Genomic DNA, 24847 nt, shown 5'->3' with positions numbered 1-24847 from the left:
AGCCAGAGGATGGAATTCTTCCCGAGTGTTTCCAGGATCAGCATGTGGGATCCATCCTGCACAAGCTGATTAGAAGATTTCCCAGGCCCCTGACAGCAAACATCACACAGCCAGATGTCCAACCTTGGAGATGCAGCTCTGGCAAAGCCAGGCTGAGGGAGATTATCCACTCTGGAAAGGATGGCACTGGCTGGGAGCTGGCACTGCAATTACCACGCTGGGAAATGTTAACTGAGTTAAAGCAAGGCATGGAGGGGAGAGAGGGAAAACACTGGGAACTGAGTCAGTTGTGGACTGACTAGAGGAGCAAAACCATCACCCTGCAAAGACTGATGAATCACCAAGCTGTGTAACAACCAGGACAACTCCCTTCCTCCATGCTATAAAACATCCATCTGCAATTACCTCTGGAATTCACCTGCACTGCAGGTACACAGCCTGGCCAGGGACTGACGGGACACAGACACCACAGCTCTGAATTCTCCTCCTCCAAGCTGGTCCCTGTTGTGTTCTCAAACACAACCCTTTGTCATCGTAAACCTTTTAATTTTCTTTGTCTTTTTCTTCAAAACTCACTGGAGCAGAGGCAGGGTGGGGCATCGCAGTGAGGAGGTTCATAGTTACAGGAAAAGCTCTAAAACTTTAAACTTAGAGGTTCCAAACCGAGCCGAGAAAGAGAGATCTCGGCATTTAAGATTTTATGATTTTAAACAAAAACATGTTTATTGAGGGAGAGAAACTTGAGTCATTATCTGAGCATCTGGGATTACCAGTCCTGTATTTATGAGAGAGGCTGCAGCACATGGCTCTGCCACTGCTCTGATCTCCCCATCTGCGGTTCCAGGCTCTCCCTGCACGTACCCTCTGACAGATGGGAAATCACACAAACCCATTTTCCTGAGATTGCCCTTAGGAATCAACCAGCTGAGTCTTGCAAACCAGTTCTCTCTGGGTGAACCACGGACACTCCTCAATGCTGGGGTTGTTTTCATTCCCTGCGTTAGCAGAGCACCCGTGGGCCTCGCACAGCACCGAGCCCTCGGTGCCTGTGATACCAAACAACACTGCTGGTGGTTGTTCCAAGGGACTTACAGCCTGATTCAGTGCAGGGATATGCATTTGGATATAGGGAATAGGTACAAGGAGCCAGGGTCCATTCTCAGGAGAAACACTACTCAAAAGGCAGCAACAACCTGCCAGTGTCAGCCCAGCACCTGCTCACGTACTTTCATAGGATCTCAGAATGGTTTGGGTTGGAGGGGACCGTAAACCTCATCTTGTTCCACTCCCCTGCTGTGGGCAGGGACACTTTCCACTAGCCCAGGTTGCTCCAAGCCTTGAACATTTCCAGGCATAGGGCAGCCACAGCTTCTCTGGGCAACCTGGGCCAGGGCCTCCCCACCCTCACAGCCAACAATTCCTTCCCAATATCCCATCTAACCCTGCCCTCTGGCAGTGGGAAGCCATTCCTGGTGTCCTGTCCCTCCATCCCTTGTCCCAAGTCCCTCTCCAGCCTTCATGGTGGGCAGCTTGTATTTTTTGCTGGTATTTGCTTACCTATGTACATTTTTATTGTGTTCTGGCACTTCCTACAGTGAAGCCTAACACGCCTACTTTAAAAGAGCCCAAGCTTTGCTGCCATAGCTGTAGAACACAGAACCTTTTACAGCTCTATAACCATCAGGAGATGTGCAATAACTGCACTTTTACAACAGACTTGTAAAACATGGGCTATGATTTGGGTCCGTCGACGCTGCACACCCAGCGATTCCCACAGCCTGCTTCCTTCCCACAGTCTGGCTCCTTCCCACCAGCACCACAGCTGCTGGGGACACCCTGATTTTAGTGCCACCTCCTGCTCCCCAAAACTGCACGGTCTGGGGACACCTTCACTTTGCTGCCACCTCCTGCTCCCCACGGAGCTGGGGGCACCCTCATTTCGGTGCCACCTCCCACTCCCCAAAACCAGTGGGGCTGATTTTCGCTCCCTGTGGAGCTGGGGACACCCTGATTTCAGCGCCACTTCTGCTCCCCACGGGGCTGGGGACACCCCACTTTTGCTGCCACCTCCTGCTACACCAAAACTCCTGGGACTGGGGACACCCAGATTTGGGTGCCACCTCCCCTTCCCCATGGAGCTAGGGTCACATGGATTTCGGTGCCACCTCCCACTCCCCAAAACCAGTGGGCTGGGGACACCCAGATTTCGGTGCCACCTCCCACTCCCCAAAACCAGGGGGGCTGGGGACACACGGATTTCGGTGCCATCTCCGGCTCCCCGCGGAGCTGGGGACACATGGATTTCGGTGCCATCTCCGGCTCCCCGCGGAGCTGGGGACACACGGATTTCGGTGCCACCTCCCGCTCCCCGACACCGCCGGGGTTGGGGCCGCGGCTCAGCATCCCCCGGGGCAGTAGGACGGGACCCGCAGCCCCGAGCCCGTCCCAGCCCCGCTCCCTTCCCGGGCCCCTTCCCCGCACTCACCGTCCGTGCAGGGGCGGGCTCGGCGGCCGCTCCGGGACTCCGGGATACCAGGACACCGGGATACCGGGACACTGGAGCACCAGGACACGGGGCTGGGGCTGTGCTGGTGCCGGAGGAGGGGCCGGGGCGGGGAGCTCGGCTCGGACACCCCGCGCCCGCCCCCGGGGCGGTGGGACCTGCGGGCAGGGCGGGACCGCCCGGGCGGCTGCGGGGGCGAGGAGGGGACCCCCCACCCGAGCATCCCCCCGAGAGCTGCACCGGCACCTGCACCGGCACCTTCCCTGACACCCCCCCTTCCCCCGGGACCGGCATCAAAGCGTATCAAGGACGAGCTGATTCGTGTGACCACCAGGTGACTTGAGCCCAAACTACTGACCAACCTCATTTTAGGATAAATAGTCTCCATAGGGTTCAGCTGTGCTAAAAGGTAAATTTAAAGTATTTAAGCCGGAGTTAAGAAGTGTTGAAATCAACAGTGACAGGCTCGCAGCGAGTGTTTTTCTAGGGATGCAAACCCTTTGTTTTTCGCTGGGCTGTTGCGTAAGCCGGATCTTGGAAATGGATACAGTAATTTGTGATGTTTTCATGGAGTTAATTAACTGCTGCGATCCCACATTCCGAAAGTGAAATTGTAGGGATAAACTTGCAAACAGTCTGCTCTGTAATTGAGTTCATCCTCCAGGCACGAGGTTTATCAAAGAGATCTAGAAGGGTTTTAACTCACGGAAAAAGCTCTGGCACCGCACAGCGTCTGCCTTCCTCTGCAGGGCTATGGGGGAATGTTCGGACTTCCCATCTGCTCTCCTTAACATAAACCATCTATACTGGAAAGCCTCTTCTTCCCAGATGGATCCATCCTCATCCTGCAGGCAGCAGCTTCTCAGAGCATGAGGAAGCGCCTTTTACACACTGAAAGCAGTGCAATCCAATATTTATTCTGATTTAGAAATAATCAACTCCAAATTTTGCCAGACTAATTTCTACCTCTGCTAGGCTTGGTGCAAAAACCACGTAACTCGCCTTAGAAATCCACTCATCAACCAAAAAAAGGGAGCAATCCATTTCCACAGAATCCAATGGAATTTCCGTTGCTGAGGAGAAAGGTAATGATTTAATTGAGAAATGCTCAGAGTAATAATTACTGGAAATAAGCTGTTTATAAAGCTCCCGAGTATGACTTAAGGGAGGTGGCAAGGAGGCAGGAACTTCACTACACTGTACATAAAGTGAGTGTAATATTCCTATAAAAATGGAAATGGATGCAGAAGGTAAGTGGAAGAGTCTCCCTGTCATCCTCCAGGCTACTGAAAAAGAGGAGGAAGAAGGAATATGTCCATGGAGAGGTAATAGAGAAGATGCAATTATTTATTAAAAAAAAATTTAAAATGCTGTCTTTGTTTCCCAGTCATCCAAACCTTCTAATTAATGCCCCATCCCTGGAAGTGTCCAAGGCCAGGTTGGACGGGGCTTGGGGCAACCTGGGCTAGTGGAAGGTGTCCCTGCCCATGGCAGGGGGTGGGAGTGGATGAGCTTTAAGGTCCCTTCAAGTCAAACCAGTCTGGGATTCTATGAATTACCTGGTGCAGGTTTAGAAGGAAAGCTAAAATCCAGAGTGTGGCCTTGGACATGGACTCCAGCACGCTCTGGAGTGCAATTCCATGGAATGGGTCACTTAGAGAATCATGGAATATCCTGAGCTGGAAGGGACCCCGAAGGATCATCAGTACAACCCCTGGCCCTGCACAGACACCCCAACAATCCCACCCTGTGCCCCAGAGGATCATCCAAACCCTCCTGGAGCTCTGGCAGCCTTGGTGCTGAGCCCACTGCCCTGGGGAGCCTGGGCAGTGCCCAACCACCCTCTGGGGGAAGAACCTTTTGCTGAGATCCAACCTGACCCTGCCTTGACACAACTCCAGCCATTCCCTGGGTCCTGTCCCTGTCACAGAGAGCAGTCCCTGCTGGACGTCCCGTGTCACACAAGGCCCACACCGCAGAGTTTAGCTCAGTTTTATTTTCCACTGTAACGGATTTCGAATGATACATCTCATGCAGTCTGCCAGTGTATCCATCCATCTCCGTAGAACTTCAGGATGAAGATAAAAGACTTATCTCCACGGGATGGGGGAAAGAGGGTTCAGGTTTCCTATCAAGAGTTTAATACATTTCAGCATCGTTTGATGCAATGGCAAAAAAAATTTCCCCTTGGTACCAGCAAAACGTGTCCACAATTTATTTTTTTTGGGTTTTTGTTTTGTTTTGTTTTTTAATCCTAAATTGAACACTACTGTAAAGATACATAGAGCCCAGAGAATACACATCTGCAGTACACATTACACAACTTTACAAACTAGACAGGTATAAATCTACAGAATGCCTCAGCCCCCCCGTGGCTCTCCCACAGCGAGAGGGGTGTCCATGGGCAGGGCTGTGAGGGCGGGAAGGAACGGCCGGAGCAGTTCCCTCCTGCACGGCGGATGCTGCCGGTGCACGTCGCAGTTCGTACAGGCACAGTGAAGACAGGAAACAGAAAAAAAAAGTATCAAGGCAAGGGGAGATTAAGATTATCCTGCTATCAATTTATTTCCTGATTCCTCCCCTCTTCCCGTCGAGGTGGGACTTGGCGTTTGCAGGAGGTGTTTCTCCTCCGACAGCGGAAACCTGGTGGGGCCTTTTCCCGTCGGACCTTCGGCACCGTTGGGTTTAAACACCCTTTTCTTCAAATTAAACAGTGTTCAAATTAAAATTCTTAGGGTAGGTTGAGGTGGGATATTGGGAAGGAATTCCTGGCTGGGAGGGTGGGGAGGCCCTGGCCCAGGTTGCCCAGAGAGTGTCCAAGCCCACTTTGGAGCAACCTGGTCTAGTGGAAGGTGTCCCTGCCCATGGCAGGGGGTGGGACTGGCTGGGCTTTAATGTCCCTTCCAACCCAATCCACTCCAGGATTCTCTGATTTATAAAGATTTCAGGCAAACGTGCAACCTTAGTCCATCGGGATTTATAAAATTAAATTGAAAATTTACTCAGGGTTCTGTAGTAAAAATTCTTGTGACTTAATTTTTAAGTTTTCGGTATATTCAGGATAATCAAACTCTCACCCTTGTTGAATACAAACTTAAAAATGCATCAGCCAAGATCTTTCCAGGCCTAAAACTTTCCTTGCTTTCCAGAAAACAAGTTGATGAAACGTGAACTCAAGGACAAACACAAGATATTTGAACATATCATTAAGAGAAGCTCGAGTGAGCCAGAAATACTTTTTAAATACTAGCAAAAAGAACAATATGCACTTTAGTTCCATCTGAAACACGTTTCCCATTCGTATTTCCACCCAAATTTGTCCCATGCATGACATTTTTAGATGTGAAATTTCTTTTGCGCTCTACAAACCACAACTTGAAAATGAGCCTCGAGTAAATAGAACACAACACTCAAAGAGCAAAGAAAGTAAGGATCAGGTGGCAGAAACGGCAGGAGACAGGTTTGGATCTCTGCAGAGCAGATGTGTGGTTTTCCTCTCCAGATATAAAACGTGAAAGCCTTAAAAATGGTACAAAAGTTGAATATACAGCACGCGGTACAAACTGAAGTCGCCTGATTAAAAGAGGCTTAAAAAAAAATCAAAATAGATACAGAAGCAGAGTATGTTCAACTGAGAATTGGTGATTTCCAGTTATTACACATTTGGAGGATTTTAGCCCAAGGCATCCTTTTGGCATTTCAGTTGGAGGAAATCCTCCTGCAGTCCGGATGGAAAAGTGAACTTGGAGAAACTTAATTTGTTCTCGGCTAGTGGGACTGACTGGCTGATCAGCACTAGCACCATTAAGAGATGTCCAAGTTAACTTATCCCTCGAGCTGCAGAAAGCTCTCAGAACTGCCCTCCAGAACTGCCCTGGTGATGCTCTGAGGAATTCACACCTTTTTTTTTTTTTTTAAGCTAATATTGCATCTACAATACAATTCCATACCAAACTCCCAATTCAAAAGACAGAACAAAAAGTTTTCCTACGACACAAAAAAGTTTTTGACAGCAAATAAATTTGGTATCTTTCCCAAAATAGCTGTTTCAGAACCAAAACAAGAGGATTATTAGTTCAGAGTAGAAACTTCAGCTCCCAGCAGCTGGTAAGATAGCACAGAGTAGTTGTGGATTAGTGATTTTATTCAAGATTGCATATGGCAAGTTCACAGTTCATTCTTCTGGCAGTGCACATGCACGTAAAGAAAGAAAATATAAAACTTTGAAAAATACAAAATAAATTAAATACATGCAAATTTGCAGCTTCATTAAATATGTTTAGCAAAACGCTCCCCAAAATAGTGCAACATTAAAAAAAAAAACCACAAACAACAAAAAAACAAAACTTACTTTGCAACAACTTAGTTTCAGTAGAAAAAAATATCTAAAGTCAATTCACAATCTTCCAAAACACTCTAAGTAACTGAATAGTTCTACTCTTACTAACAAACAGGTTCAGAAATTAAAAAAAAACCCAACCAACCAACCAACCAATCTCAAATTAAATAAGAGCAAAGGTCTGCAAAAGAAGACTAGAGGGCTATGCTCGGCCTAACCTTCCTGGAATCCCGGCTTCCCTAAGCCCGACCGTGTCACCTGCCCCGGGAGGAATGTGCAGGCAGGGAGGAGGAGGAGCAGCACCTTCCCGGAGCGATTCCAGTGCCCCCTTGCTGGGAAGATGGGAATTTGCTGCCTGGCTGGAAAAAGAGATCCAGGAAAGGCTCGTCCTTACCTCGGTGAGCACCATCCGTAGGATGATTTGCATACAGTGACCTACGAAAACATTCTTTTCCCCTTGGAATGTGCTCCTCACATCCCTGCAAATGTATTCCCAAATTTGGCCTGCAAAGGACAGCTCAAGCGTACAACTCTCACCTCCTTTTGGACTCTCTGATTTTTTAAGGGAGTATCTGGGATTTGGGGGATTTTCTTTTCCTTTGTTCCTTTAAGCTACGTCCTTTCTGGTCGGGGACTGTTCCCTCCGGGATCTGAATTCCCAAAGGCATGTGGGAAGGGGAAAGGAGGAGGAGAGGGGGGGAAACACTTGTCAGATTTTCCTAGACAAGATTTCCACAGCATTCTGAAAAGCCTTCGAAACTTCCTAGGGAACAACGCTCACAAACACACTCCAGGAAAACCCACCACCGTCAGGAGAACTACAAGCAGCAGCTCGGATCTTAATTTTAAAATAGGTCACACAGATAATATTCATGGAACTACCAAACTTCAAATCCTAGCTCTATACTAACAGATTTCTCTGCATCCCGTTTGATCTTTACCAGGTACTGCAATAAAGGTTATTTTACACAGTCCAAAGATTTTTTTTTTTTTTTTTTTTTTGTTCCCTCGGGATTTTACAAATGGTTCTTTGGGGAAATTTCCTTCTGAAAATGTAAAGCAAGTAAAACGAAAACCATATAGCAGCACATTTTCATCCCCTAAAAATATAAAATAATATGTATATTATACAGTAAATCAGTCATGACAGAGCACAATCACCTGCCTTTGGTGGCACTTGGTCAGTGAATAATTAATTCCTTGATGCCAGAAGTCGGGATTTACCGATGCAACTTGGAAAAAAAAAAAAAAGCATCGCTCTGAGTGTGGAAGCGCCAACCTAAACCAGCGCCAAGGTGGGCTCGGAGTGGCAGACTCCCTAATCCTTACTGAGATGGGAATGTCCAATACATTGCAGAAGGATCTGGACACTTCTGTACACGTGGAGGTCCTGCGAAGCTCGGGGTACCTGGGACCGGTGCGTTGCCGATGGCCGAAGGAAGCGCAGGATGAACGGGATGTGGGTCGGGTCGAAGAGGGGCAGAAAAGAAACTAGTGACTTAATGACAGTCCTTAACATGCTTAAGTGGAACTGACCTGCCAAAGAGAGCAGAAAGCAAGGGAAAATTAGCCCATTTTTGGGGTTAGGAAGGAGATCACCCCAAAGGTGACGTCCAGCAACCAAAGAGCCTCCGCAACGGCGACAAACTGAGCTGCATGGTAACAATTCATGGAATTAGGAATTTGTCATAATGTGCCAATTCTCTTGATTTACACTAATTCTTTACCACCTGTAACCTGGCAGTTTATCTTGCCTAAACGCTGTAAAGGCCTAACTTTTTTTTTCCCCTATAATCCTTCTGTTCCTTTAATGGGATTTTTCTCCCCACTGGATGTGCTCAAGAGCAGATCTGTGCTTATCTTATGTACCAAAAAGGAAAGTAACAGCAGCTGTGTTTGAAAAACATAAAAGAAAGGCATGAAAAAATATAAATACTTCTGTTCTACATGTGCTGACAGAAAGCCTTTCCTGATATATATATATGTGCACACATATATAAATAAATATGCATTTATAAATATGTATAAAGTATTTTATAGATAATATCCAATCTAATGCTATAACACTATACTATATAATTTTACATATGCACATTATACAGGCATCTTTCTCACTAATTTATAATAATTCCATCCAGAAGCAAAGTCCAAGGCACGTGACCAAGTGCCAAGGCTGCTTGGTTCACCTTTATAAAAGTTACAAATCATAAAGCTGATCACAAAACATTCCGCATACCTACTTTTAAAAGCTCTTGGGTTTGAATTGGATTTTTTCCCCCCACATTTTTCATATGGAAAACACCACGTAAGCAACTGAATGTGCCTGGAACGTTTTTGAATACACTGATACAAAACCAGCCTTACAAGGATCCTCAATGAACCATTTTCTTGTGCAGTTATTAAAAAAAAAACAAACCCTTGTCCAAATTCAAGATCAAGTTATAAAAATAAATACATAAATATTGATGCATCAGTGTTTTTAAATTTGCCCTAAATTAATGTTGGGAGTTGTAGTTGGCTCCTAATTGTCCTCTTTATTAACACCTTATAGGAAACCAGATGGTTATTAATTCATGCATTTTATTGGCTGCATTAACAGTGTTCTGGCTGGATTAAAAATATTTATTCATCTTGAATTTGAAGGCAGAATTTCAAAACGAGCTGATTTCTATTAACACTGATTTGGCCACATATTTAAGCATGAAAATTCAACATAGAATTGCCCCATTATCCACTTCAGCCTGCCAGTCACTAACCAGACACTGCAAGGGACACTCAGGTTTGCCCAGACACCACCTTTATGCTTATTTCCAGTTCTAAAACTGATTATTAACCAAGTTTCTCTTTAATGATTCAGAAAAAAAACCCAAACATATAAACCCAGACTGTATAGTGAATTTGAGAATTCTGTGCAGTTTCTGGCCTAAACTTTGTGGGGCAGCATGAAAAGGAGTCAAAACAACAAATGCATACCACAATTTTTGCTTTTGGAATTTCAGGCATTGTTTGAAAAAACTTAAATTCTTTGAAATCTGCACTCTGTAGAGTAGATATTGAGTTATATATAGTAACTATCCCCATCTAGAGCTTGAAATATGACAATATACAGTGACAGGAAATTAATGCACAGCCATCGAGTATTGCTCTTTAAAGTGTTGTCAAAACACATCCCTTCACAAAAATAATTACTTTTCTTTTAAATTTAGGCTGTAGAACATATTTAAAAGCAACAAAATCATTGCACTTGTATTCCCAAAAGCATCTACAGCGTGGACAGAGTGAGGAATTCTCTCTCAGAGACCAGCAATGTGCAATTCCAGGAGCACTTTTTATTAACACCCCACATTTCTTTCTCTTCCAACTGCTGCTGGGTCAATCAATCATAATTACTGATCATTCTAACAGCACTAAATGTCTATTATCTTTGTGGTGAATAATGAATGAATGCAAGATAAATCTCTCCTCATCCTGGTATAAAGTTGTCATTCCAGAAATGGGGATGGTTTGACAGCAAATGTTGGTATGGAAATCCCGCCTTTATTTCACTGTTGTTAAAGGAATATAAAAGGAAGTTCTGATCTAATTCCAGCTGTGTGGAACTGCACCATTCAAAAGGAATGTCTCAACAATATTCTGGAGATAATCTGGATAAAGTTTTCCCTGCACAAGTAGTACCTTTATCAACACTCTTGCTCAGACCCCTGGGTTTTCATCCAAACAGCTCAAAATTCAGATTACTCTGATACTCCCAATGTTGGCAGTGAAATAGTTGCAATTTGCCAATAATCTTCTAAACCAAAGGACCAAAACTGATGAGAACTGACTTTCTTCCATCACTGCCTGGCTTTACCTGACTACATCTTCCAGACTTACTTCTAGGTGTGAGCAGAAAAATCTACAGCACACTGTTCAAATTATTTCATTCCAGCCTCGGGGGAATTGCTTTTCAGAATTTTTCTAATTTTATTCAGAAACCATAAATCCATAACTTTATCCATTTTTTTTTTCTGAGGTCTTCCTTCTTCTTTTTCCTCCGCCCTCACTTTCCATGAGCTCCTCTGCAATGTGTTCCAAGTGTGGCCTGAATCTGCTCATCCTGCACCACCTTCAGCATCTAAAATATCTGACAGGTATTGTGTGCCTTCTGATTGCTTTTTATTGATTTCCACAGTCCTATCTTCTTATAAACCCATCCAGTTTTATTTTAATTAATAGCTCCTATTAATCTAATCAGGTTGTTCACTTGACATGTGCCTGTACCTAATGTGTGGCCTGTTTGAGCCTGACTTAATTTCACAGCAGTTGGTATATTAAAAGTAAGTTTAATTTAGGCAAATAGCAGCTTTTTTTCGCCCCAGAGTAGCTGCTGCAATGAAAGTTTAGAAGTGTTTTACTAATATTTTAATATTTCCTCAGTCCCAGAAGTGGGAATGCAATGGAGCAGATGGACAGAGGCACCTCACTTGTGAGCTGGAAAAGCCACTTTCAGTTCAGACTGAACTAATGCACAAAACCACTCAGCAAAGCCTTGCCCTAATTTACCCACGGAGAAAATATGTTGCTTGGAGCTCCAGGGAAAACACAATGAGCAGGAACAATCCCCCAGCACAAAGAGAGCCTGAGTGTGCTGTGATGGATGCTTGGCATGCAGGCCTGACGTGAGGCATTCCCAAAATAAAGGGAAAACCACCCAAGAATGCTGAGTGCCTCCAGGAAACCACAGACCATCAGAGGAGAGTCATGAGACAGAATTAAGCCTCAAGGAGAGGGGGAAAAAGCCAGACTTGGAAGGACAAATTAGCAGCGCCCTGGGTGCTTTTCACTGCACTACCATCCAGCTCTTGGCTTGTCTGTGACATAAAGTGATCATCTAAAATAACACAGATATAAAAATCTCTCAGATAAGGAGCATTTAAAGAAGGAAATGGGAGGTTAGAGTCCATGAAACAGTCTCCTGGGAATATCCTGCTCGTCTTTCCAGAGATTTTTCTGCTCAGGAGAAATCCTCAAACCCTCGTAATTAAAGTAAAATATTTAATTATTTTCTTTTCTAAAAGAGACCTGAGTAAGAGTGCAAAGCAAGAGAAACAAAAGTAATGTTTCCCAAATCGTGCCACTCAAATTTGTGCTGCTCTACCCCTGCCCCAGGCTGGAATATCACAACATGGAAACACTTTCAGGGTACAAAAAGCAGCAAATGATATTGGCAGAAGGAACCTCTGGAACTCTATTTTTACTACATAATTTTCATGCCTGTAAGTGGGAATTTCAGTACAGATTTACTAGACTACAGTTTATTAAAAAAGTCTTAACTTATAAGTCATTAAAATCAAACCTTTCTAACAGGCACTCAATTAGTAATTTTTTAAATATCAGCGAACGACTCCTACTAAAAATGGAAAAAATACACTGTGTGTCTGCTGAAAGCAAGACTGAATTGTAAGGGAGTGGATGATCAGTGAAGGGACAGATGAGGAAGGTATTTTGGTCTTACTTCTCGCCTATTTGGTGTTGTGGTAGTAGCTGGAGTTGGACATCCCTCCCCCTCGGATGGCGTGGACAGCCGTCGGAGAAGACGCTGGATAATGGCCAGGGCGGATGGGCTTGGCTGCACAGGAAAAAACAGGGAACCAAACAACACATTCAGCTTTCACAGGAGGTTTTCCACCTCACCTTCTCCTCTGGTACAAACCCCTTTGTTCCCAAACACGGAGCTGTGCTTGGCAGAGGGGTCTGTGATCCAGCTCTGCGGAACACGGCATTCCCTCCCTCAGCCAACACATCCATCTTCTGCTTGGGACAGAGCCCTTTAGCCTTCCCATGCTTGGGATCATCAAAGATTATGGGCTGCCTAGACAACACAGAGGAGTCATGGCCACTTGGTGGGCAGTGATGCACTTCTCATGTCCAATTTGAGGATTTATATCATTCCAGAAGACGCCAAGACAAAGCTGCCAATGGCTTCCCACACAGGTAATACTGTGTGCTGCCTAATTCTCAGGTTTTAAAACACCAGTATTTGCATCACCACCCAGACCATCACCCTCCTGTTTCATCAATCCCAACAAATCATTTCTAAAATTGCCCCATCTTGACCGCCCCGTGGTTGTGTGCACTCACTGTGCCATGGATAACTCAAGCATCTGAATTACACAGGAAGAATTTTTGACTCTGCACAGCCCCAAATTAAATCACAAGGAGGAGTAATCAAGGAAAAAAAAAAGAGAAAGGGACAAGGTCCAGAGAGGCACACATTGTGGCACAGAGACACATCAAGTATCTGAATTACACAGGAAGAATTTTTGACTCTGCACAGCCCCAAATTAAATCACAAGGAGGAGTAATCAAGGGAAAGAAAGAGAAAGGGACAAGGTCCAGAAAGGCAAGGAAATAATGAAAGCAGAAAGGGAGAGCGTGGGGGGAGGAGGAAGAAAGTAAGAGACTAATTTAAGGAGACAAGTTTTCAGGTCACTAGAAGGGCACACAAGCCCCATTATGCCACTTATTTACCGAGTTAAATAGCAGAGGCTCTTTAAACTTGAGGTGGGGCAGATTCTATTAAAAAGTGAAGCCTTTGAAGATCCCAGGAGAAGAAGCGGCCCCCGCGGTTCCGCCACTGCTCTCAGAGCTCAGCTTAAACCCGAGCCAGCACGCCGACCACGAGGAATGTGGGCAACCCTTTAGCTCCATGGCCTTACCAATCTGAGCAGAGTGTGCTCTCCTGGCCATGTTTTTGGCTCTCACGGCCTCCTTAATGCGATCCACCTCCTGCTGGTAGCGCTTGCGGTCCCTCATGGCGTTCTCCTTGGCCTCCTTCAGTGCACTCTCCAGGGCCTTAACTCTCTCTGCCGTAGCTCGAAGGCGTTTTTCCAGCTTAGGAAGCTCGCAACGAAGATCTGCATTATCACGAACCAGCTGCAGGAAAGGAATGTCCAAAAGGGCCCGTTAGACACCGCGGGAAGGGTTCGCCGACAAGGAGAGGCCGAAAACGCCGCCGGTTCCTCTTCGCGCCTCGCGGGCTGTGGATAAAGCGGGTTTCTCCCAGAAATGACTGGGAAAAGCTTATGTCAAAGAGAAATGTAGGACTGAGGAATATCCTGAGCTGGAATGGACACACAAGGATCATCAATTCCATCTCCTGCACAGGACAGCCCCAACAATCCCACTGTGTCTCCCTGAGAGAGTTCTTCATACTTTGCAGTTTTAATCACACAGTTCATTTGTCTGGCTGAGGTGTGAGATTCATTTAAATATTCTCTTTTCAAAGAAAAATTTAGAATCACTGGAATATCCTGAGGTGGAATGGGCACACAAGGATCATCAATTCCATCTCCTGCACAGGACACTCCAACAATCCCACCATGACCCTGAGAGAGTTGTCCAAACTTCATAGTTTTAGTCACAATTGTCTGCCTGAGGTGTGAGATTCATTTAGATCTTCCAGAAAAGTCAAAGAACAACAGAGTTTATGCCACCGTTTATTCCATCCAACAAAATTTCACAGAGCTGATCCTGAAGGGTGAGGGCTTGAGGACAAAACCTGTCACTTCAGGACACTCTTCTGCCATATCTGCTTCTCTAGACTTTACAGCAGCTGCAGCAGAAGCTCTACATTTGCTCAGAACACAGAAATATTTTGCAAATAATTGATCACCTCGTGATTTCAAAATAGTAATGCTTCAGTATGTCTTACAGACAACACTGGGGACCGTCCAAAATTCATCATCTCAAATGGTTCTGACACATTCACCTGTGTGTTCCCTCCCCAGGCATGTGGGAAAATTGGAAACTTCACTAAGAAATTGGAACCTTCACTAAGAAATCACTTTTAGGTTCTGTAGCTATAAATATGGTGATTATATGCAATTTTGACTTCATGCACTTCCTCAATTTAATATAAACATGAGCGAGGTCTATCAATTATCTAAATAACATCTGACTTTCCATGCACCAACAGCCGAGAGGATTGACTTTTAATAAATACAAACAGTCAGAAAAATCCAGCATAATTTCTACTGAACTGATTAAACCAGTGCTAGAAGTCAGCAGAAATCTGCTCCAAAGGAGTGATCCTCCCTTTTCTGGAGTGAAAAGTGGTTTAACCACCACATTAATAACACAGTAAAGCACCAGCATGGACTGACATTCACACGTTGTTTGACAACCAAAATGTTTTACACCTGCTGGGCCAGGCTTAGTGCTGAAATAAAACACAAACAAGCTAAAAAAACTTGTCACAATGTGCTTTTTCTGCAAGTGTTTGAACCCTTGTCCTAGGAAATAGTGATGATATGGAATCAGAGCAGGATGGCAGCACAGTCAGGTCAAGTCCAATGTCATTTTTCCCTCTAAGTTTCTTAAGAGTTGTGGATTCCAAGTTGGTTTTGAGTAAATACAGACTAATGAGAGCTATGAAAATGCGGATTTGAAAGGCAGCAGATGCATGATTCGAGTGCAAAAAAAGGCAAAATGGCAAAAGAAAAAGACACTCCTCCAACATGTCCCAATTTCCACATTTAGAAAGTAGGCCTTTAAACCATCTGTTCCCTGGGAATCTCAAACTACTGAATCTTAGTGGACACTTGTCGTGGTCCCAGCACCACTTGGCCTCTTGGCACTTCCAAAGGAATAAATAAAGCGAATTTCAGAGTATGTCTCACTAATACAGTTTCAGAAAAGTGCACTGCCTTCCCAACCAAACCAGGCTGGGATTCTGTGAAACAGGAATTCCACGAAGGAGGGGTGGAATGCCCACAAATGAGGCACCAGCCCTTCAGCTGCCCAGAAAACCTCCCTTTCTTTGCTTTCACACTGTGCTCGTTGAACCCCCTCGAGTCACCTCTGAGGTGCCCCTGAGCAGCTTTAGCCCAGGAGTCAAAATTTGGGATACACAAAAAAAAAACCACAGCTATTTTTTTTTATGTATTTCTTAGTGCCAAAAACGAGCTAAAGTCTATTTTCATAGACAAAATAATGCTTATTTCACACATTCATAGAAATACAGGTGGTGGGAAGAGCAGCTTCACACCAGCTCTTGACACCAAGGAGTTGGAGTTAAAACCTGTGGGTACCTTTCCCTCAGGTAGCGCAGGTCACCCGCCAGAATTATCCTTGGAAACATTAAAAAAAAGTGTATTTATTTTTTGTTTGAGGGAGGGAAGCAGGGAAGCAGGGAAGAAGGGAAGGGGAGCCCCTACCTGTTTGTGAACCTTTGTAAGCTGTTCCAGGTTGTTCTCAAGAAAGGAAATTTTCTGCTTCTGCGCGGCGCTCCCACCTCCATCGTCGCTGTCAAGTTCAACACTCTGCACAGAGAGTTCAGCATTCAGCAAAGCCAGGCAGAAACTCCAGAGCAAGCTCAGCTCTTTGGGAAATTTAAGCTTCTCAAAGGCAGGAAAGTGTTCCAGAGCCCCAAATTAAAATTATTTAGCCTGTTCATTTGATATTTAACGACCGCGTTCCCCGCTATGTAAAAAATAAACTGTTCTTAGTGAGCAATTATGGGGGGGATCCTGAATAGGAAAATCAAGTTATATTGAATGATTTCTGGTGCCCATTAATAGCATCTTTGAGAATATTTTTACTTGAACTCAATTGGACTGGTTCATTTGCTTAACTAAGACTAGTCCTTAACGAATGATGACCAAATAAAAGCTCATAAACAGCAGAATAGTTTTAATCTTGTTTCTCCCTGTTGTTAAAAAAAGACAATATCCCATTTGGTGACAACATGCACTAAGGGCTTCCAGCAGATCACAAGAATACTGCAAGGAAAAGGTAAGATCTGGGTTCCAAAGGAGCAGAGTCTCACTTTTTTAACACGGGTGGTAAGATCTTGGACAAACAGTTTGCGCAGATTGTGAAGAGTCTGAAGTTCTCTTGCCTGGAATAAAAACAATAAAATAACCATTAAAAAAAAAATAAAAATTAAAAAATCCCTCAGTAAGATACAGTAGATACTTTGGTGTAAAAGTTCTCCTTGGATTTTAGTTGATAGGAGGGGAGAGAGCTCTGGATTCTCTCTTTAGCAAATACATTACTCACAGGCACTTCAGAAGTTTTAAGTGCTTTTAAAATTTTGGCCAAAATCCAGGTTTTCCCAGTTTGGTGTTTTTTTTTTTTTTTTTTTTTTTTTTTTTTTTTTTTTTTTTTTTTCCTCAGGCTCAGCAAAATAACCACCTTACCCCAGACTGGAAGGAAACACTAACCCACATGCAGGAAAGGGCAGCTCATCCCAAGCCCATCCAGCTCCATAGCCAGACTGAAGAGAATAAGGGCAACCCTTTTTTAATTCTATTTTGAGTAATTAAAATGTGTTTATTCAAAAATCAAAACATATACATCATCTGGGTATACAGATGTTGGGGACAAAGCTCAATAAAGTGTAATTAAGACCTACCACTGTTTCCTCCAGCCCCTTAAGGTCTTCTCTTGCTTGTTCTCTTTTATCATTAAGCAGTCTAGAAAGATTACAACATGGAACACAAATCAGAGATGCTGAAGTCATATTAAACAGAAGAGAATCAACCAGCATTCAGCTGGAGTAGCACATCTGCAGAAAGTGAGCAAATTGCACATCTCTGCATCTGTAATTATGCTTTTGACTGCCCCAAATATGCAGCTTTCTCCCGTGGAAGGGCTGAGTCACCACCTGCATCTTTTATGTCCTCACATGAAATTTTTATCTCTCATTTCCAGGAAAGGGTTTTTTACTCAGACAGCTGATTTATTACTTAAAAAAAAACCAAACCAAAACAAAGAAAAAAAATCAATAAAACCCCACCTGAACCCCTCAGCCTTTTTCTTGTTTTTGCTGTTCATTAAGGAATGAGAGATTTAACACTTGCTGTGATATTCTATAAAATCAGAGCTCTAATAAAATCTTTTGGGGCAAGTATCAAACCCCCTACTAAAAAGCCTTTGATATAAAAATATGGAGCAATTGGTAATCATTTATTAATGCTGCAAGTTGATATTTTCAATGTGAACATCGCAACACAAATGCCTCTCACTGGCACATTTCCTGTGATCATACTGAGAGACTGAAGGACACCAGATGAGAAAACTCTTGACTTACATGAGCTTTTCCAGTTTCATTTCTCTTTCCTGGTCCTCAATTTTTAATTTATCATAATCAGCACTCAGTTTCTCTTGTTCCAGCTGCAGCTTCTGATTCATGCTGGAACGAGAAAGGAAAAGTCAGCACAGCTCAAGCCTGAACCCCAGAAAACAGGTAAATTCCCCATGAACAAAGTGGGGCTGGACAGAGAAAGAAAAGCTGTAACTCTCTACTGAAAAATTCTGAAAGAAATTAAGCATAAAGAACCCTAAGGACAATATTTTAAAATACTGGAGAACTAAAATCAGTGGTTTGTTTCCTTTACCTTAAAGGACACAACCTGTTCTTTCTGTCCTGCTTCCTCATGTTCCTCCTTTCCCTATGATTAGTCCTTGGCCACACAATAAATACGATAAAATAGTAAATACTACACCAGGGTTGCCTAGATTTTAGGAAAAGAAGAATACAAGGAGCAAAACACTCCATTGTCCAAGGGCTGGAGTATCTGACTAGCAGATACATTGGTGTGTCAGGAGGAAATATTAAGGGTGTGAAAATGGGAGAATTTGAGTCTCTCAGGAAGTCTGACAGGAGCAATTGCTGTAAGAGGCCCCAAAAAACCTTTCTGGGGACGTGGTCAGTGGTGGCTTTGGTAGTGGTTGGACTTGAGGACCTTAAAGGTATTTTCCAACCTAAATGATTCTGTGATCTCTTGAAATCTGTTCTCCTCCAAGCTCCTCTTACCTACTGACCTGCAGGTCTAACATGACTCTTCCTTTTTCCTCTCTATAATTTTATGGACTTAAAGCTCCCCACTAAAGAAGTAGGGACTGTAATCCACCCCATAAAATAATTACAGGGTTGGTTGTTTCATGCAAGGGCAGAATAAACATAAAAAGGACAGAATATTACATATAAACATCCATTACAACTAACAAAAGCAACCCCAAAACATCCCTACAGTGTCACAGGACAGAGAAGGTGATGGAGGGAGTGAACATACTCTCTGATTTCATCAATTATTTTCTGCTTCTCCTCGATTTCATCCCTCAGCCTGGACAGCTGCTTCTGGTGGGCTTCCCTGTGACTCTCCATCTGCTGCTCCAGGGCCTTCTGCAAACACCAGAGCCGGGCATGAAACACAAATCCAGGCACACACAGCTGAGCTTCCTTCTCACCTGCCCCCTAAATCAACCTGTTCCTCTGGATTTGAGGGGAAATTATCAGATCAAGTTAATTCAGGAATCTGCCTGGCGTATCTTTCTGTGATTAAAAACTGTGTGTCTGCTCATCCAAGCATTTAATTCAGTTTTTAGCAACAGATGTACACCAATTTCTGCTCATTTCCTTGCAAAAACTGTCACCAGTGAAAGTCAGGGGCCTGGAATATCAAGTGCCACAAATGACACTGATTTTACACCAGTCCTCTGTTATTTCACCTCTTTTTTTCACCAAGGAAATATGTGTACAGCTCTATTCCACCTGCCTGTTCACCAAGAAAAAAACAGCTCTGCCTGTGACAGAAGTGAAACCCAAACCACCCTCCTCCCCCTGTGAAAATTGTTTAGCCACAGAGCCGCTATTTAAATTGTTATTTAAATTGAAATTCTAAGATTAGTAAGAAAAACCCAATGCACCTCTTTAAATTGCTAATAAAAGATTTGTTTTTTCTCTTCCAGCTGTAAGGAACAACTGTACAACTGCTTTAATCCCTTTAAATTTTTATAAGGGAGGGAAAAGTTCTGCAGAAGACAAACCTCTAAAAAGTCTATTTTTTTCCTTGTCTGCAACTTGCAACCCCATTGAACCAACACATTGCCAACATTTCTTTGCATTCCAGAGGAAAAATACCAGGAAACAGGTTTATATTTTATTATTACTTCCAGGGGATAGTCAGAATTCTTGCCAAACTTCGGGAAAGTGGCCTCTTTGTAAATCAAATCTCTTAGTACCTAAATTACATCAACCTCAGCATCCTGACTCACTCCTGAGCAAAGTGACTTTCAGCAGAGTCCCCCCAGCAAAAAATGAGCATAACTTAGAGGTGAATCAATACAATTTTTAATAGAGGAAGGCAAAATTACACCCCAATTATCAGCTGCATGAAAGGATCTCACTGAGAAATGCCCTCTAAAATTGCAGTGCCAAACTACCTTCATCTCCTCTGCATCCTGAAGCCGGGTCAGATGCTCCTTCTCCTTGTCCTTGAAGCTGACTTCGTGCATTTTTTCTGTTTGAAGGTGGAGACAGTTGAGAGCTAACCACACAATTCCAAGACATGCTACATCCAGCCATTTCCCAACCTATGCCTGCCTGTTTTATAATCCCACTTATCCCAATTCTGCTTTCACTGGGGGAAATGGTGCCTCTAGAACCAGGTCATTTCTTATCAGCAGGGTAGGAAGAGCAGGAAACAGAATAAAAATTCTGTTCTAACAATGCAGGAGGAGTTAAAAGAAAAAAAAAGGTCTTGTCACCACCTGCTACTCCCTCAGTCAGAGAAAATCCCTTGTGCAGAAATCCAGAGTGATTGAATTTTACATAAAACAGTAGCTCAGCAAAGCTACAAGAATTGCTCTTGATAGATACACATTTTCCACATTAAATGAAGGGGAAAAACAAGCAATCCTTAAAAGGAAGTCACCTGGATCCTGCACAGGACCTGGGAAGGACATACCTTTTGCACACCTAAGGGAAGCAGCTTCCTTTGGAATGAAGTTTGCCAGAGGGACAACTGAAATTAGACACAGACCTCTAACAATTTTACAGAACATTTAGCAAGATTGCCTGGTGCTGTTTGGCTGAAGAATTCGTGTGGTTTTTTTTTTTTTTAATTTCTCCCATCGTTAAAACACAAAACGGAATTTTCTAGGACACAGCTGGTAAAAGGAATCGTGGCCACAAGGCCCAGAGCCGTACCTTGAGCGCGCAGCTTGGCCAGCTCCTCGTTGAGAGAGTCCTGGGACTCCTCCAGCTGCCTCCTCTTCTGCTCCATGTTCTGCATGTAGTCTGTGAGGGACTTGATCTTCGCTTCGTGCTGTGGAGACAAGGAGAACAGCAGTGAGATGTGAGCAGCACGGCCCGTTTCCTCGGAATTCAGGTGCTGTCCCACATCAAGGAGGAAGGACTTGAGTCCCCTCAGTGTGGGACCCATGTTGGAGCTGTGCCTGAAGGATGGACCCCGTGGAAAACGATCCACGTTGCAGCAGTTCATGGAGAACTGTCTCCCATGGGAAACATCCCACCCTGGAGCAGCACCAGGAACAATCTGTGATGAACTCACTGTGCCCCCCATTCCCATCTTCCAGCACCACTGGAGGTGGTAGAGCTTGGGAAGGATGGTGTGGTGGGGGAAGATGTTTATAACATTTGTTTTACTTCTCATTATCCTGCTCTGATTTTGTTGGCAATAAATTCAATTAATATCCCCAGGATGAGTCTGTTTTGTCTGTGAAGTATTTGGTGAGGGATCTGGGTCTTTATCTCATGAACCTTCATTAGAGTTTCTCTCCCCTTTCCAGTTTTGGAGGGCAGTGATGGAACAGCTTTGGTGGGTGTCTGGCATCCAGCCAGGGCCAACCCCCTACACCATCCTATAAAGTTCTCCATAACATTTTATTTTATATATTGCTGCCTTGTTATCTTGGCAGCATATTAACAAAGCAGGTATGAGGAGCTCTCCAAAGGTTTGGCTAGTGAACAATATGGTCACTGCTTCTTCTCTCAGGCTGCTTTTAAGATGATACAAGATACAAATTCAGGGGAAGGAAGTCCCATATAAATGGGTGCAGAAATCCCCTACAAATTCAGGGTGAGGAAATCCCATATAAACAGGTATAGAAATCCCATACAAATTCAGGGTGAGGAAGTCCCATATAACTGGGTGCAGAAATCCCCTACAAATTCAGGGTGAGGAAATCCCATAAAAATGGATATGGAAATCCCATACAAATTCGGGGTGAGGAAATCCCATAAAAATGGATATAGAAATCCCACACAAATTCAGGGTGAGGAAATTCCACATAAATGGGTGCAGAAATCCCATACAAATTCGGGGTGAGGAAATCCCAAATAACTGGGTGTAGAAATCCCATGCAAATTCAGGGTGAGGAAATCACATAGAAATGGATGTGGAAATCCCATAAAAATGGATATGGAAATCCCATACAAATTCAGGGTGAGGAAATCCCACATAAATGGGTGCAGAAATCCCATACAAATTTAGGGTGAGGAAATCCCATATAAACGGGTGTAGAAATCCCATACAAATTCGGGGTGAGGAATTCCCATATAAATGGATATGGAAATTCCATACAAATTCATGGTAAGGAAGTCCCATATAAATAGACATGGAAATCCCATACAAATTCAGGGTGAGGAATATGGCCTTTTCAGCCTTATTCCATAAAACACACTTCAGGACAGCAGGACACGATCTCGCCACAGAACGTGCTGAAAAACGCTGAGGGGGAGGAACGGGAGAAGGGAGAGAAAATCCAACAAAACAGACACTTCTGCCCCCTGAAGCCTCATTTCTCGCTCCGAGCACACACACTCCACGAGGAAAGAGGTTGAGGAAGCCCTCAAAGCTCGGGAGAAGGCAAGAAGGAGCCCTGGGAGCGGGGAGGAACAGCCCCACCTGTGAGATGAGGAGCTGGCAGGCCGCGAGCTCCCTCTCGCTGGCGTTCATCTTCCTGTTGGAGTCGATCTGGGCGCTCTCCAGCTGTTTGCTGCGGTTCACCAGGGACTTCACCTCGGATTTCATCTTGCTGATGTAGAGCCGGGCCATGGTGAACTCCTCCTCGATCACCCCGTTCACATCTGCCAACTGAGCACACAGTTGTTGTTGTTGTTGTTGTGCTGCTCCGGGAACGGGGTAGAGACTCGGTGTCGGGTTTGGGACAGTTTGACAGCCCACATATCATTTTAGAAAGAGGCTCTGGAGAGGGATGTTAATTATTATGTGGGAATTTCTGAGAACTTACAACTCATATTCACGCCCCAAATGGGGACAAAAAATCAAAACTGGAGTGTTTCTGCAAAGCAAAGACCACTTATTATATTAAGTAGACACCTTTTGTGAGGACTTTTGAAGTTCTTGATTTGATCTGTGTGTGTATCTTGTATGTTTTTTATATATGTGTGTATGTGTATCACGTAGTTTGACAGGTATTAGGTTGGATCTCAGGGCAAGGTTCTTCCCCCAGAGGGTGGTTGGCACTGACCAGGCTCCCCAGGGCAGTGGGCACGGCCCCAAGGCTGCCAGAGCTCCAGGAGGGTTTGGACAACGCTCTGAGGGAGAGGGTGGGATTGCTGGGGTGTCTGTGCAGGGCCAGGAGTTGGACTGGATGGTCCTTGTGGGTCCCAACTCAGGATATTCCATGATTCTATGAACCCAGTGGTTCAACATCTAAAACAATCAAGCCCACCATCATGGCAAGAGTGTATTTTGGAGAAACATTCTCATGTCACCAGCAGGGGAAATTTTCTTTCTTTCACCATTCCAAAAAGCTGAAGAGCATTTTCAAAGCACTCCTATAAGAATTCCCCTCTGGAAGGGTTGTGCTTCTTCCATGAGGAGCTGTAAAACACACATGGGTCTGGAAATCACCTGGCAAGAGAAAACTAATGGCTCTCATCTCTAAATATTAGTACAATTCTACTTATACATAATTCCCTTCACTGGCTTAACACATTGTCTTTGTGATTTTTCTTCAGCTACTGAATTCCTGTAACCACAGATTGGCTGTGCAGGTTCTCCCTGAGCAAGCACAGGGATGAACCTCATCTGCTTCTCACCTTTCCCCAGCACTGCCAAGGGGAAGGGAACATGTGCTGCATCCCGAAAAGCCTAAAAAAATGACACTGCTTCCAAAACTCTCAGTCTGGCCTGAAATTAGACACACTTGGAGAAGATGCTAATTGCCAACAAATTTGAAATTATTCTTCCAAACACTTCTCAATCTGGCCTTGTTTACGCTGACAGCTGTCCTCAAAAACGCTGACATCTTAGTTATATAAAAATTTGTATCTCGCTGCCTCTGCCTCCATTTTCGAAGGTTTTTCTCTCACTGTCCCTGTCACAACGGCCACCAGAGGCTGCTGTGACATCTGCCAAAGGCTGGTCTGCTGCTCCTGGCATCTGCAGCACCACAGGGACAGCAGGGATTGTGTCCTCTGCAGCAGGAGCAGGCTGGAGCATCCTGCTAAATAAAGGGGGCTTGAGCAGGACGTCAGCAAGAAGTCAACTAAAAGCAAGAAAAATTAGTGTATTGCAAGGAATCCACATACATCTTTAAAATGGATTTCTTATGAAGTTTTAATCATTGGTGTTTTTCACATGGTTTTAAATGGACAGGCAGGATGGTTATTAATCACCTGGGAGATTTTCCAGGCCAGGGAAAAATTTCATCACTGCCATTTAGCACAGACCATAGAGATATCTTCTCTGAAACTTGGAATTTTGTTCATCTCCCACAGGAGTGTGACAGGCCAATCTCAAAGCAGAGCTGCCCAAAATTTGCACCAACCTTCAAACAAAGAGTAGCCACCCCAGATGCCAAATCTCACCAATCAAACTGTTTCAGGCTCTGGGAATTCTGAGCTATGCCAGCTAAGAAAGGAGTGGGGCTGCATGGGAATAGTTTTGGAGGGAACTCAGAGCCCCATTAATCAGTGCATCAACCCATAGATGGGCTGCACTAGTCTGGGTCTAAATACTGAGCTGGGATAACTGTGGGAATTGTGTGTCCAGACACTGAGCCAGACAAAGAGCTCCAGCCAGGACTTCCATAGCAGCGTCCTGGGAGAAGAACTGCTGGATCCACATATTCCACATCAAATGATGCTCCGAGGGCTGAAAACCTTCTGTTGAGGCTAGGAGAGCTGGGGGTGTCCAGTCTGGAGAAGAGAAGGCTCCAGGGAGACCTGAGAGCCCCTTTCAGGACCT

At 44.4% G+C, this 24847-nt stretch overlaps 2 protein-coding genes across 4 annotated transcripts in view; both read right to left on the bottom strand.

The window, feature by feature from the left end:
* The window catches only part of LYPD6B (LY6/PLAUR domain containing 6B), a 52486-nt gene extending 49521 nt beyond the window's left edge, over positions 1-2965 (bottom strand). For 2 of the 3 annotated variants that reach the window (XM_017823720.1, XM_017823722.1), the window contains exon 1: positions 2486-2578. The gene's annotated coding sequence lies outside the window, so the exon portion shown is untranslated. Of the gene's footprint in view, positions 1-2485; positions 2579-2865 lie in introns of those variants that run through there. The other variant, XM_017823721.1, reaches the window with a different exon arrangement.
* Positions 2966-5849: 2884 nt separating this feature from the next.
* KIF5C (kinesin family member 5C) overlaps positions 5850-24847 on the bottom strand; it is a 71304-nt gene continuing 52306 nt past the window's right edge. Inside the window, exons 16-26 of the mRNA XM_017823797.1 lie at positions 22538-22726; positions 20818-20935; positions 20052-20128; positions 18902-19011; positions 17917-18018; positions 17239-17299; positions 16651-16722; positions 16040-16144; positions 13541-13757; positions 12337-12450; positions 5850-8378 (exon numbers count right to left, since the gene is read on the bottom strand). Coding sequence (XP_017679286.1) covers positions 12344-12450; positions 13541-13757; positions 16040-16144; positions 16651-16722; positions 17239-17299; positions 17917-18018; positions 18902-19011; positions 20052-20128; positions 20818-20935; positions 22538-22726 — 1158 coding nt within the window. The 3' untranslated portion in view covers positions 5850-8378; positions 12337-12343. The remainder of the gene's footprint in view (positions 8379-12336; positions 12451-13540; positions 13758-16039; positions 16145-16650; positions 16723-17238; positions 17300-17916; positions 18019-18901; positions 19012-20051; positions 20129-20817; positions 20936-22537; positions 22727-24847) is intronic.

Source organism: Lepidothrix coronata, unplaced genomic scaffold, assembly GCF_001604755.1.
Source record: "Lepidothrix coronata isolate B3197 unplaced genomic scaffold, Lepidothrix_coronata-1.0 Scaffold105, whole genome shotgun sequence".
NCBI lineage: Eukaryota > Metazoa > Chordata > Aves > Passeriformes > Pipridae > Lepidothrix > Lepidothrix coronata.
Note: the sequence above shows the minus strand (reverse complement) of the source record. Positions and strands in the feature narration are given on the sequence as shown.